Source organism: Plectropomus leopardus, chromosome 21, assembly GCF_026936395.1.
Source record: "Plectropomus leopardus strain MGB_pleo_1.0 chromosome 21, ASM2693639v1, whole genome shotgun sequence".
NCBI lineage: Eukaryota > Metazoa > Chordata > Actinopteri > Perciformes > Serranidae > Plectropomus > Plectropomus leopardus.
Window position 1 is genome coordinate 7,399,463 of NC_142196.1, and position 13,862 is coordinate 7,413,324.

General features: G+C 41.2%; 1 protein-coding gene across 1 annotated transcript; it reads left to right on the top strand.

The window, feature by feature from the left end:
• Positions 1–769: 769 nt before the first annotated feature.
• klf6a (Kruppel like factor 6a) lies at positions 770–8,678 on the top strand. The gene is made up of 4 exons (XM_042510388.2): positions 770–1,120; positions 3,133–3,700; positions 4,500–4,623; positions 6,061–8,678. The coding sequence occupies exons 1-4, from the start codon at positions 1,019–1,021 to the stop codon at positions 6,110–6,112; spliced, it is 846 nt and encodes a 281-aa protein (XP_042366322.1). The 5' UTR covers positions 770–1,018; the 3' UTR covers positions 6,113–8,678.
• The last annotated feature ends 5,184 nt before the right edge of the window (positions 8,679–13,862 follow it).

Genomic DNA, 13,862 nt, shown 5'->3' on the forward strand with positions numbered 1-13,862 from the left:
GTCTTTCTTTCTTTCTTTTTTTTACTTTTTAAATGTATTTTTATTTACTCCTTTGACAAATTTCTTGCCATTTTTAGGGTCATGTCTTTTGTTTCTCATTGCCTTCTTCCCATGTTTTTGAGACAAATGAGGCCAATTAATTTTAGGCACTTTTTCTGGGTCTTTTTTTTTATTTTAATTTATTTTCCAAATGTTATGTATTTTCTGTACTTTTTACAAAGTTCTTGCAAATTTGGGGGTGATCTCTTCATTCCTTGCTTGTTGCCTTCTTCCCATAGTTTTGACAGAAGTCAAGCCAATTTGCTGTTTGCTGTTTTTGAAGGGTGAAACAGCGTGTTGCCAAGTGAGACTTGTGACAAAGTTACACACACACACACACACACAAACACAGAGAAAGAGAGAGAGAGAGAGAGAGACTGAGATGTTTTCCACTGAAGATGACTAAAACTGTTTCGGCTCACATGCGCTGTCTGTGGCGAAACACGTCGCCGACAGAAAAGACTACACTCTCAGAGTACATCACCCGCTTATATATAGGTCTATAAATAACCAGCCAATCAGCGACGAGACACTGCGAGTTAAACGCGCCAATTAAAACCGAGAAAGAACCAAATTAAGTCAGAAGTCGGCCGCCATTGGCCGCCTGTGATATCATTTGCAATCCCTTACGCTGCTCGCCGCTGATTGGCTGACGCCCCGCAGGCGTAATCCTGCCGTGAAGGGGGAGGGGGGTGGGGGCGGGCATCGAGGTTTGAATAGGGAAGTTTGCAGAGCGCAGTTGTTCCCCATCCAGTCCGGTGCAGTGTTTGCAAACACCTTGAACGCGAGCGAGAGAAGAAGGAGGGGGACTGACTGACTGACGGACGGAGCGCTCGGCTCGGCTCTGCTGCTCCCGCTGCTGAAAACAAGAGCTTTGGGGACCACTCTTATTCCTTTCCCACTGGGTGTTTTTCTACCTAACAGACACATTCAACAGCAGCTATTTTTATTTTTAAGACAACCTCTTTGGGGAAAAAAAATGGATGTTCTACCCATGTGCAGCATCTTTCAAGAACTTCAAATAGTTCACGACACGGGCTATTTCTCAGCCTTACCGTCACTGGAGGAGTACTGGCAGCAGGTGAATATATCTAACAACTCTGTTTTTTTTTTATTTTTTATTTTTTGCTTAGCTTGTGTGGCTTAATTTGCTTTCATAGATCACACGCGAGAAGTTAAAAAAAAAAATCCCGTGAGAGCGGTTGTAAACACCCAGTGATTAGACGGCGCCCGTGCATCCATTCACCTGATTCCGTGATCAGTTTCCGTTATGAAGTTTCTGGCAGGCTGAAGTGGATCAGTGTGTCAGTCTGACAGCTGGAGTCGAGGCTCTGCTGCGCCAAGATGAATGGGGACAGAGTAACTCAAGCAAGCAGCAGCGTGCGTTGCTGCTCTGCTATATTTTGACTTCTTCTTCTTTCAGCGGGTGCTTTCCGAGCTGGTTTCACTCAAGAGTAGAGTTTGAAATCAGTCAGCTTTTGATTCAGAAATCAAGATCAGCTCCGTAGATCATCAGTCAATCTTTTCTTTTTTAATATGAACAGTCATTTATTGGCACAAAATGTCATAGTGATTTGAGCAACATTCTCACCCAACATTTATCGCCTTTCTAACACCCATTTGCATCCCCCTTGCATTTGAATGGGCTCCACAACATGACACTATCAAATGTCAGCCATGGCCAACTCTTGCTCGCATGAGTAGGCACTAGCACAGCTGGAAAATGTTGTGTAAGGCTCCAGGAGCCTGGAGGAAATCTTTTTTTTTTCTCTTGCGCCTTGCCTTGTTAGATCTGCTGTCTGTCTCTGAGCACCTCCTAATGTAGGGTCCCTGCTTTTCAACTCCTGAAGTCCAAAAAATAAAAGAAGGAGCTATGTTCTGAGCTGGACAGTGAGGAAGGATGTGATTGCATGAGGAAAAGCAGCTGAATGGCTCATGGTGGAGGAGGTGGTGGTGGTGGTGGTGGTGGTGGTGGAGGGGGGAGTTGAGCGGCTTCCTTAAAAGGAGTCTAGTTTTGTTCAGTGAGTCATTGGAGTGCTGAAATGACAATGCATGTTTAGTGTTGGGCCGCGCTCAGGTGTAAGAGAGTTTGAGTTCAAAGGGGTGACAGCTCAGGCCTGCAGAAATCACATGGAGCTGAAAAGGCTGCTGCATGTGGTGATGTTTAAGATCAGGCTTGATGAAGTGAGGGAGGCTGATTTTTAGCCCTTAATTTGGGGTTATGAAATGCAAAGTTTGTATATTTTAACTTTCATTATCAATACATCTGCTGCATATTTTCTTTATTGAGCATTTAAAGTCCAAGATGATGTGCTTAACTTGCTTGTTTTATCTGTCCAGTCATTGTATGATTCATATCAGCAGCAGATCCTTGTATTCCTTTGTACTTGTTTTTGCATAAGAAATGATTAAATTTCTATCAATTGATCAATCTTTTCAGCTGTACAGGGTTCCAAAAGTCATGGAAAACCTGGAAAGTCATGGAATTTGTTAGTCATTGAAAGTTTTGGAAAAGTCATGGACTAATGATTTTTGTAACAATCTTCTGTGGATAACCTTCCACGTAATTCAACATAACAGCAAATACATTTTCTGTAGCTGTCATTGTAATGTAGCTTTAACCCGCGTCAGTGTATGACAACGTTTTATTTACCGTAGCGTACGTTTTGTCACTATCTCCCAGGGTTCCTCTCTCCTATTCTGTATGTAAGCTAGCTGGAATTCTGTTTGTTTCTTGAGTTTGAATCTGATATAAATGATAAAAAATATGGGTCCTTGAAAAGTCATGGAAAAGTTTGGAAATTTCGTCCATGATAATGTGTGGGAACCCTGGCTGTAATGCTCCAATCTGATCATTACGAGCATGAGCCTTAAATGCACAATAAAGATAAGTGCGGCAATAGCTACAATTTCCTGGTTAATGCTTCCTGCTGCAAGCACTTAACAAATATTGCACCACACAAGGCATTTTGGGGTATGCACACATGCATGATTTAAAAGGAATTCCCACACAGAAGCATTTTGCTGCTGTGAATGAACCTCCTCTCTTCCTCTGACTCATGTATCCTCACTGTATCTTCTCCTTTGCTGCAGACATGCTTGGAGTTGGAGCGCTATCTACAGAGCGAGCCTTACGTCTCCACATCCGACCTCAAGTTCGATGGCCAGGAGGACCTCTGGAGCAAGTTGATCTTGGCCTGCGGGGACAAGGCCAAGGCCGAGTCTGACCCAAAATTGCCCCCGGCCCACGAGGAGGACAATCAGGACAGCCAAATCTTGGACACCAACAGTGTGAATTCTGATGCCAGCAGCGAAGCTTCAGACAGTTCTGAGGAGCTCTCGCCCACGCACAGCTTTACCTCCAACCCTCTGGGCTCTGTCTTGGTTGGCTCTGGACCTTTTAGCCCCTCTGTCATAAGCACTCCCCCATCCTCTCCGGAAGCCAACGTGACAAACGGCTGGGTCGCGGCGCACGCCGGGTTGCACTTGCCGGTTAAAATCAGGAGCGGTGGGGTGGCAAAGACTACAGAAAAGACGGGACTCATCTGCGGGGACGCGTCTCCGGACGGCAGGAGGCGAGTACATAGGTGTCACTTCAACGGGTGTCGCAAGGTTTACACGAAGAGCTCCCACTTAAAGGCACACCAGCGCACTCATACAGGTGAGTTTGAAGCGCCTTGAAGAGCCGGGGTTATTATCATGACCATGTGTGATGTATGTAAACACAGAGGAAGAACATGAGGGTCTCTGCTGCTCATTCATACAGTTACAAAAAAAACTCCCTTTTTATTGAGTGAATGGCAGAAGTGCTTTTAATTCAGTCTTCCACCTTAATGGCATTGTCCATCCATTGTGTAATGTAATTAAAGGTCCACATTGCATGATGTCCTCAGCTGCAGCGCTGTGAGTATTAGCTCTGCATGGCTGGATACCTAAACTGTGACCTAATCTATCTGGAATGTGACTGACTGAGCCAGTGAGTGAGCGAGCGAGCGACAGAGAGAGAGAGAGAGAGCAGGGGGGAGGGGTTGCACATGGGAGATAAAAGGACTTGAAAACAGATTGAGTTTCACCATGGGAAAGGGGTGAATGGGCGGGGAGCTAGGGGGCACGGAGTTGGAGGGGCTCTGAATGGTCATTTGAGCGCTTCTTATTTTTGATTAGTGGCGTGAAATTGCACGCCTTTTTTTTTTTTCATTTTCTATATTTCACATTTTCGGCTGCACAGTGTCTCTCCTAGCATGTTGCATGGAAAAACACAGCTAGTAATCCAACAGGTTTGGCGGAATTTGGGTCTCTGGTGACTTGTCAGCATATACATGTCATCTGGTCTGGCCCCCGGGCTGATTGATCTGAAAGCATTTGAATAACAAAAGCTGCAGAGGCGGCCAATCACAACCTGAGCAGGAGAATATTCCTTTTGTGTTTTTGTGCTAATCATCTCCTTGTTTCTTCTGCAGGTGAGAAACCTTACAGGTGTTCATGGGAGGGCTGCGAGTGGCGTTTTGCACGAAGCGACGAGTTGACCAGACACTTCAGGAAGCACACTGGGGCAAAGCCATTTAAATGCAGTCACTGTGACAGGTGAGCCACGTCACTGATCTGCAAATAACGTCGCCTCGGTCCCTTTCACACAGAGCTGAAACGTGCGGTTTTTGTTGATGTGATCTGCTTTCCCTGCATCATGAAGATAACCCGTGCATGTCTTTAACATTGAAAGCCCTGATGCATGTCATTCAGAACATTAAAACTAAACTGATAAGTCATCCAAAATAAGCTTATTGCCAATATAATGCATTTGTATTAGGGCTAGACGATATAGAGAAACAAATATCCCAATTTTTTTTTAACCTGAATATTGCTAGGATATTGTAGAGTTAACTATTGGTGCTTTCACAAAATATTTACACAATGAGATTTTAAATCAATAATCATCAGTCATGTGGACATAATGACGAGAGGGAAAGGCAAATATTAGAACAGCTTGAAAGGCTCTGGTAAATTCAAAAACATTACATCATCTCAGTGTAATGTAGCCTTGAAAACTAATTACGTTATCCAAAATCTGCGATGATATCTGGTCTCTTATCACAGTATTGATGAGATATCTATAAATTGCCCAGTTGTAACGCCAGTAGAACAGCTATAATATCTTTTTATTATTACACAGCCTTTAAAACCAGAAAAAGACAACATTTATGATATGACAAAACCGTATGACAAGTCTCATGTCACAATATTAATAAAATAGCAATATATTTCCCGGCTGTAGGGCAAAAAGAACAGTTAAAATAGTCTGATAATTTTAGAGAATTACATAATATTACTGTAATGCAGCCCTTAAAACCAGAAAAAGACAACATTTATGATAATGCAAAACACGAAATCTAAGCTGATGTAAAGTCTCATATCAGGAAATCAATAAAATACCGATATATATCCCAGCCATAGTGCAATAAGACTAGCGAGAACAGTCTGGTAAGTTTATAAAATTACATTTTCTGTAATGCAGCTTTTAAAAACTAGGAAAAGACAACACTTAGAATATTACGGTATCCCTATCTGAGATGATATCTGGTCTCATATCATTATATTGATGTAATGTTGACATATTGCCAAGCTCCAGTGCATAAGTCAGCCGACAAGTAACAAGAAATTGCAATAAGGAAGGGTCAAGCCAGGTTTGAGGTCATTTCAAATTGTGTGTCCACCACACACCGAAGAGCACCGACAGATTCGCCCAAATATTGAGATCAGTATCGGCCTTCAAAGTCAGATATCAGTCAGTTATACTAAAGCTGAGTGAGGAGGTCATTCGGAGTTAATCAGCCTCTCCTCAGCAGGAATCACTCTCAAATTCTTCTCATCTTCTGAGGCATTAATATTTACAATCACTGTAGCTCTGAGCTTCCTTCCAAACTTATTTCATTCATTCATTCACTTCCTAAAACGTGTCTCATTTCCCAGCAGTCCATTTCTGCATTGTTACTGACTTCCTCCTCCCCTCCCCTCTGTCCCCAGATGTTTCTCCAGGTCTGACCATCTGGCTCTTCACATGAAGAGACACATCTAGAGCAGGGCAAGCTCCAACCAAGCAACGCAGCGAAGGGGGAGAGTTTCAAAAGAGGAGGAAAAAAAAAAAGAAAAACAAATGCCGTCTCCCGACCAGTCTCTCGGTTGAACTGTCCCAGAGCAGAGTCGTGGGAGTGTGTTCCAGCCAAAGCATGCCGTTTTGCACCATACTGAAACCCAGTGCCTCCGGGACCTCTCTTTGGAGAAAGGCGCTCTGAAGGTTGTCTGTTGCAACAAGAGGACAAAATCATGGATGGGGAAGAAAATCGTTTTTTTCTGATTGAGAAGGACTTACAACACACACAAAAAAAAGAAAAAAAAAGATAAAAGACACAAACAAAAAGAGTGAATGATTTGTATGTGTGGTGCATGATGTTTTGGGGGACATCTCCCGGACAGCAGATACACTGGTACTTTACAAAACTGTCTGAGGTAAGCATGTGTGCACTGTGAATGTCTGAGATTGGCTAACCGGTCCCCTGGGAAGAGAGAGGAGTTTTTTTTGGGAGATGGATTGATGGATGGTGCGGGGCTGGTACCAATGTTGCTGTGGACTGAATGGGTTTCTGGGGGGAAACATTCCATTAGTGTTTCCCCGGTGGCAGCGTGAGGACGGGGCCAGGGATGGAAGTTCCTGCCTGTCTGTCTGGCACCCAGACCTGGGGGGGTCTCCGAAGCTTTTGAGGCCTTGGGTTTGACCAACAAGAGAAGGTGTCCGCCTTCTGGTCAGCGACCCAGGGACCAAAACCCCCCCCCTTTGGTCAGTGTATGACAGGAGCTTTTTTTGGTGTTTTTGGTGCAGCTACTAAATGTGCAATGTGTTATGTAGCCTGGTTTATTATTTTTTTACAAGCTACAAAGCTCATTTGTAGTCCAATTGTATAAGCTGTGTGCTTAGAGGTATAACACAACTATACTATAACTTCAGTATCATAGACAGGTGTTGCATGGTTCTAGGGTTTGTTCATTTCATGTTTCCACTGTAATCAGGACTGCAAATAGTTTCAATAAAAGTGCAGCTAAAGTGCGAACGGTTAAATGTTACAATATTGTACATAAAGCCTCGATGATTTCCTCTTTTTCTTTTTCATCCGTTTTGTTTTTCAACTGGCTGGAGACTTCACCACTGCTTACTCATTTTTCTCATTCATCCTATGCCTTGAGGAGTACTTTTGATTTTTCTACTTTCTTTTCTATCTAATAATGCACTGTTGACCTTAATGGTGCCTTATGCAAGTGGCTGGACCCTGCGGTGGTTTTGCTCCCGGGGGTGGTCACGTTTGTTGTATGGGTGATTCGACAAGCTTGATCAAGGCTCAGTTACACATTAACTCGCACCACTTTTGTGTTCAGTGTCTGTCGATTGTGTCGCTAAAATGTTAAGAGAAGCACCTTCTGTCGGTTTAATCACTGTTTTTCGTCTGTGGGCGCCAGTTTAGTTGACGCGTTTGAATAAGTTGCAACATGTAAAAAAAGAAACTGTTTAGAGCACTTAAATTCATGTATTAAAGACGTTGACTACTGTGTAGTATGTACTCAAGTCCATCACACACAGCTCTAAGGTACAAGACAACCAGACTAGGGAAACAATAATGGGTTATTGTGTGTAGTTGCTCCTTTTTTGCTGTATTCCTCCAACGCCATCACCCCCCTTCTGTCCCTCCATCCCTGCAAGTGGGACTGAAGAAAAAGCTAAAGATTTATTGTAATTAACAGGCTGCAGTCGGACAGGCCTCGCCTTGTACTGCCTCTCAGTAATGAATTGCTAAAGGCTTTGTTGGCATGGAATCTGTCACAGACTGCTGACTGTGTAGGTTGGTTATTGACCTGTCTGGGGAGCGTTGTTTTAGCCAAGCTGCAACAGTATTATGAAAACCACAGGAGCGAGCGAGGGGGCGGGGGGAGGAGGAGATAAAGATCAGGCGTCGACACATAGAAGTTGGACCAAAAAAAAAAAGAAGCCCATGACAATATCTCTTTAAAGGTGGATTTGTTTGATTTTATTAGAGGCGGAGGGGGACTCGATCACAGTAACTATATGGATCACACTTATTACAGTTTCAGGATAAAGTGATCCGTGCCACCCACTCCAGATCAGCGACCTCGCTGTAGGAATTCAATGTTGCAGCGCGGCATGCTACGACTTATAGATTTCAGATCCAAATGAGACGGGATGAGTACAAACTTGAAAGTGCTTGCTGCGATAGATTTTGGAGTGCTGGCAGTGCCTTTTGTGGGCAAGGGAGGGGAACATCCATTCTGTGAAAACACGGCAGCCAATACTGTTCAAGTGGTAATTGAGCCTTGATTAAGCCCCATGTTTGCTTGCATCTTTTATCATCATCGCTTCTCATCCCACTACCCCAACTTCTTCTGTCACATACACACACACACACACAGCTCTTTGTTCTCAACTGAATCTTTGTATAAAAAAGAAAAAAAAAACAACTTTTGTAAAATTGTTATGTTTATGCTTTATGAAATTTTTATTTGAAATTGTTTTGCAAAATTGTTATATTTCTGTATGAATGTATTTTTTATTGGAATAATAAGAAATTCTTATCTGACTTTGGCTTGCTTCCTTTGTCTCATTTGTTGATTCTCTTCAGTTATGCTTCATTATTGTGATTTTTTTTTGTTGTTGTTTTTTGGCCGTGGGAGGTTTGCAGGTTGTAGAGGATGAATGGCTGCATTTCAGCTGCACTTTGCCCTGCAGAAAAATTACAATAGGGCAGGGTGTGTGCACCAGGGGTGCATATCTAAAATTTCAAATGTGATGCTTAAAACAAGTATTAGAAACAGGAACAACTTGTGCATTACACATTATTTGTGCCTGCTGGAAGGGTAACGTTGGAATTTTTCAAGCTGAACTGTATTTTTTTGTTAAAGCGTATAATGGAGACAACAAACTCTGAAAGTGGTCCAAAACTGAGCGGAACCACTGCAGCCAGCAGCAGTGAAACTGCCAATTTATTTCCACTAAAAGTGCTTATTTTTGCCACTGACAGGATCAGATTTCTATTATAAGTGTGTGTCAACATTATAAAAAAGGATCCCTACAGAGATAGAGCTCTCTGTTAAACTAGAAACAACCCTGAAATTGCTATTGCCAAACCCACCAAAAAACAAACTCTATTCAAAGTTGACAGGAACAAAAGAAGTTGAGTCTGGTTGGTTTGCTGGTAGCTTATTTGGGGCTGTTTCTGGTTCAACATAAAAGATCTTAAACTTTAAAATAAATGTATATTTCTGCAGAATCCTTTCCATAATGTTGTCAGCAACTGAAAACAACAATTTGAGCCTGTCAGTGGCAGAAACAAACATTTTTTGTGAATGTAAATTGATGTTGTGCCACTGCCAGCTGCAGATTTTTTCTCAAAACTGGACCAAATTCTAAATTTGTTGTTCCCATTAGTCACTTAGACACAAAAACATGTAAAAATAGGGCCCAGGTAGAAAAATTCCAAAGTTACCCTTTATGTGGCTTCATCTCTTTCTGACTATAAATAGCAGCATGAAAATATATCTCTCAAATGTGAAAATTAGATCTTTGCAGAAACTGGTTGCTAAACACAGAAACCTGATGCACCTCGCTCCCAATGGCAAACTCTCTTGATTTTTTTTTTTTTTTTTTGCCCAAACACCCCCCCAGAAAACTTTCTGTAAAAATCTCACTGCAGTGCTTTCAGTTCTAAAAGCGACTGACTGCTCACTCCTTAGAGCTAGCTAGCTCTCATCAAAGCAGTATAAATAATTTATCTCCATCTCTTACAGCCCATGGCATTTAATTAGAGAGCAGCTTTTATACATTTGTTAGATAATTACTCTACTTGACACAGATAATGATACAAAACAGCAGTGGATAAACCAAAGAGCTGAGTTTAAGTCACAAACTAACAAGAAAATGTAAAAAAGCCGTCTTCCTCTGTGCTCCCCAGCTCATGGTGATGACCTAGAATGGGCAGGCAACTTATTAGCTCCTCTGATTTCTAGTAAAAGCCCTGTGGTTTATAAATGAAGCTTTGCCTGCAGTTGGTAATTAAGCTCGCTTTGGAGAACCTCCCAGCTTTGGAGTGGCAAAGAGTGTTGTTTTTGCCTCAAATGCTACAGCTCCTTGATCTCTCAAAACTGCTGCCCCACTTGATTTCTCATCTTCAAATCTACCTGTGATGCATAATGCATTGCTGAGGAGAAACACAACCAGCAAGTTCTGAGTCCAAGCACTTGACCTGCACATGGGAAAATATCCTCGAGGCTCAGATTCTTGTTTTTAACCTCTTAAAGGAGCCGGGTGTGTGTCGCGTTTCATTTCCATGCAGCTGACTCACATCCTTTCGATATAAGTGGAACATCCTCTTGTGAAGTGGACCATCATGGATAAAGTTCCTCGTAAATGTGGCACTAAGATTGCATATTTGCTTTGATGTGTCCAGACTGTAAATCCTCCATATGTTTTCCCACATTGATATTGTAACACAGCCTAAACCCCAAAGGATTATGGGAAACTATTCATCACTTTTAGATGTCACATCTAATCTTAAAGTCTCCTTATAGTAAATAAGATCTGTAGGGTTTCTTAGCAAAGGTCGATGTAATTGTTAACCGGGAAAGCAAGATGTAATTTATTCGAGTTTTTAACTAGTTACTTTTAAGATTAATGTTATACATTAAAGATAAAAAAGACATATAATAGGTCATAAAAATATTCTAAATTGTTCTAAAGAATGATTTCCCCTCTAAGCATTCGTGGTCTAGTTATTAAATAACTGTGTGGAAACCAAAGAGGTACAATTATTTTTAAAGGTTAGAAAACATTCCTAAAATGTAATACAGGTTTGTGCAGCAGAATATCATCTTTCCACTCCCAATAATTATCTCACGAGTCCCAGATTTATTTGGTGACCTTTTGTAGGGGTCCAACCCCTGTGTTGGGAATCACAGGACTAAACTATTGAAATGTAGCAGTAGTTAAAACCACTTACTGCTCAACCAGCAGTAAAATGCTATCTATGCACTGATGCCATATATAATAATATTTTAAAACAATTTATTTTTGTCCAAGTACTTTTACTCTTTAAACGATTGTCATGAAATCAAACAAAACATTTCTAACCCAACCCTCTTTTATCTGCAATAGCAATTCACTATTTAATATTTATACTCTGTATAGTAGTTTTTATTGGTAGTGGCGGAGTCCGCCATTCCTGAGACTAGTTGCTTATCTAAGCACAAGCGTTTCACAGAAAATGATGCATCCAATCAGTCTAATCTAATGCGATCTGAATCTCACTTGAGGACTTACTTACATAGTATTTCAAACTAGCTATACCTCAAGCAGCTACAACAATAAAAGACTGTTTACACTTTGAGGCGTCAGTGTTATCAATATAATACTGCCATGTTTAATAATTTATATGTCGCAGGGGCTATTTTTCTGCATGTGCACTTTTACTTTTGTATATTTTACTGCTGATACTTCTCTGTGTTTACAAATGCAGGAGACATTTACCTCACAGCTGTACACAACACTATCACTTCTGATAGTGAGAGTGATGGCAGGAAACATCAGATCCAGGGGTGTAAGTATAGACAGTGGAGATAATGTCGCTTCGCTCACAGACTTTGCAGTGTGGTGACGTCTCAGATTATTAAATCACTTTTCTTGGCTCTGGGAAAATTTTGCAAATATAAAACCACCATGGCTCAAAAAATTCAGAATAGAAAGATTAATAATTGACCTCATTTGCAGTTGAAGGTGTCCTGTCAACAACCTGTCAAGTTGTTTATTTTATGGGATAAATGCTCTCTGAGCTGCAGCAGATCTTGTTGGTGTAGTACTGCGAGTGGCCACTCCGAAAAATTTACTGCAAGGGGGAGATTTCCTGGGTGCCTAGTCAGGGCCTGTGACAAGAGTGGGCCCCGCCTGATGGATAGTGTGCCTTTGGTAGATATGGGGTTATTAAAATAAAATAAATAATAATAAAAAAAAGCCTTACAAACCACATTGGTAAAGATATTACCTTTGCAATATGTAGCTCACACCCAAATAGGTAAACCCATCTCTGTTCTGGTGTCAAAAAAAGACAGCATTAATCAAACTTTTAACAAATTGTAGGCTTCTTCTACATATATTATAACAGCTATTAATAAACTCCTGAAAACTAGGATTTTTTTCCACATACAGACGCAATCGTGATTGGTTGATGTGTGTATGTTGTTGTCCAATCATAAGTCTCTATTTGATCATGTGACAGGACAACGAGACCCCGGCAAGGTGAAGCACAAACTCTGTCAACACTGGAAAAGTTGAGCACACCTCGGCAAGCCAAGCCAAGTCAGGCCATTTAAACACAATAACGACTGCAAGAAAAAACAGGAGAGACAAGAAGAGGAGGAGAAGGATGCAAAGCTTCCCTAATTCGACTGTGTTGGATTTTTTTTTTTTTTTTTTACAAACAGTCGCCACCCCACGGCCGCCGCCGCCTCCTCAGTCATGTGTGCAAAAGGTAAGCTAACCCTAAGAGTAAGCTAGCTAACGTCGGTCTAAATAATCGTATCGTTAGGCTATAAGACAATACATGCATTTATTATGTAGGTTAAAATGTGGGCTACTAGTAAGTTAATGTCTTTATCAGGTGCATAGCTAGCCTACTATGGTAAGCTAACAAATGGACTAGTAGTTGCGGGCTGTCACTAGCATTAGCTAACCGTTATATTTACATATTTTCGGATGCAGGCCTAACCAGTCAGAGACAGAAGCCTTCAAATAGGTGAGTACACGTGTCTTTTCAAAGGGATTTGTGGTATTTGACGGGCCGCCGTGCCCCTGTTTTAAAGTTTGTTATTGTGTGGGAGTCAGGTCGCTGCTGAGCACCTGTTTTACTGTGTGTATGTAATCTTTAGGGATGCACGATAATGGATTTGTAGACGATATCCCATATGCCGATATATCAGCTCATGTGGCCAATAAAGATATCAATGTAAACACTGTATTTCCCACCTAATTCTGGTCATTGTCTAGTCTCTTCTGTAACACGTGAGCGTGAAATTAACATAATATTATACATAATTTCGTTGTGATAGCTCACCACCAGATAGAGACACAAAATACAAGGCTTTTCAGTGTATGTAATATTCATTTATTGTGTAAAATAAGAAAAATACTTCAATTTAGGGTTGATGATGTTGGCATTATCGTGCATCCCTAGTTGTTTTGGATTATTTTTGAGTCAGGTTGCCGCCGAGCACCTGTTGCATTGTGTGTGTGTGTACTTTTATGGGTAAACTGTGTATGTGCCACTGTAGAGGGCCAGTTTTCAGGACATGGTGTTTTGAGAAGTATTGCAGCTCTCCTTTCTCTAATGTATTTGCGAAGGCTACTGATTTACTGTAATCAGCTTCTCTGCTGTCAGGTGATTGTTGTCACACTGCAGAACATTAACTGTCACAGCACTATCAATGGCTCTGATAACTTCCCCAAATTCAAATAGATTTATTTGCATGAATGGAAATATCATTGCCAAAGCAGTTTGCAAAACAAAACAAAACAAAAAAATCATTGTACATATATTACATACATTCATTCATTTCACATTATATAAAATTTACCGGTCCATCTATCCCTCTCTATTTATGTATGTAACTTACATTCATTCATCCATTCATATATAACTTATATATACATTTAATATTAGTAATAAAGTAAGAGAAATAAATGAAAAAGCAGTGTGAGCTGTGAGGAGATGAAGTCC

What these genes read in the sequence shown, in the direction of transcription:
- klf6a (XM_042510388.2), top strand. Translation starts at nt 1,019, where the DNA reads ATGGATGTTCTACCCATGTGCAGCATCTTTCAAGAACTTCAAATAGTT. An exon ending in TGGAGGAGTACTGGCAGCAG is followed by an intron (nt 1,121 to 3,132) that starts GTGAATATATCT and finishes CCTTTGCTGCAG; the next exon opens with ACATGCTTGGAGTTGGAGCG. An exon ending in ACACCAGCGCACTCATACAG is followed by an intron (nt 3,701 to 4,499) that starts GTGAGTTTGAAG and finishes TTTCTTCTGCAG; the next exon opens with GTGAGAAACCTTACAGGTGT.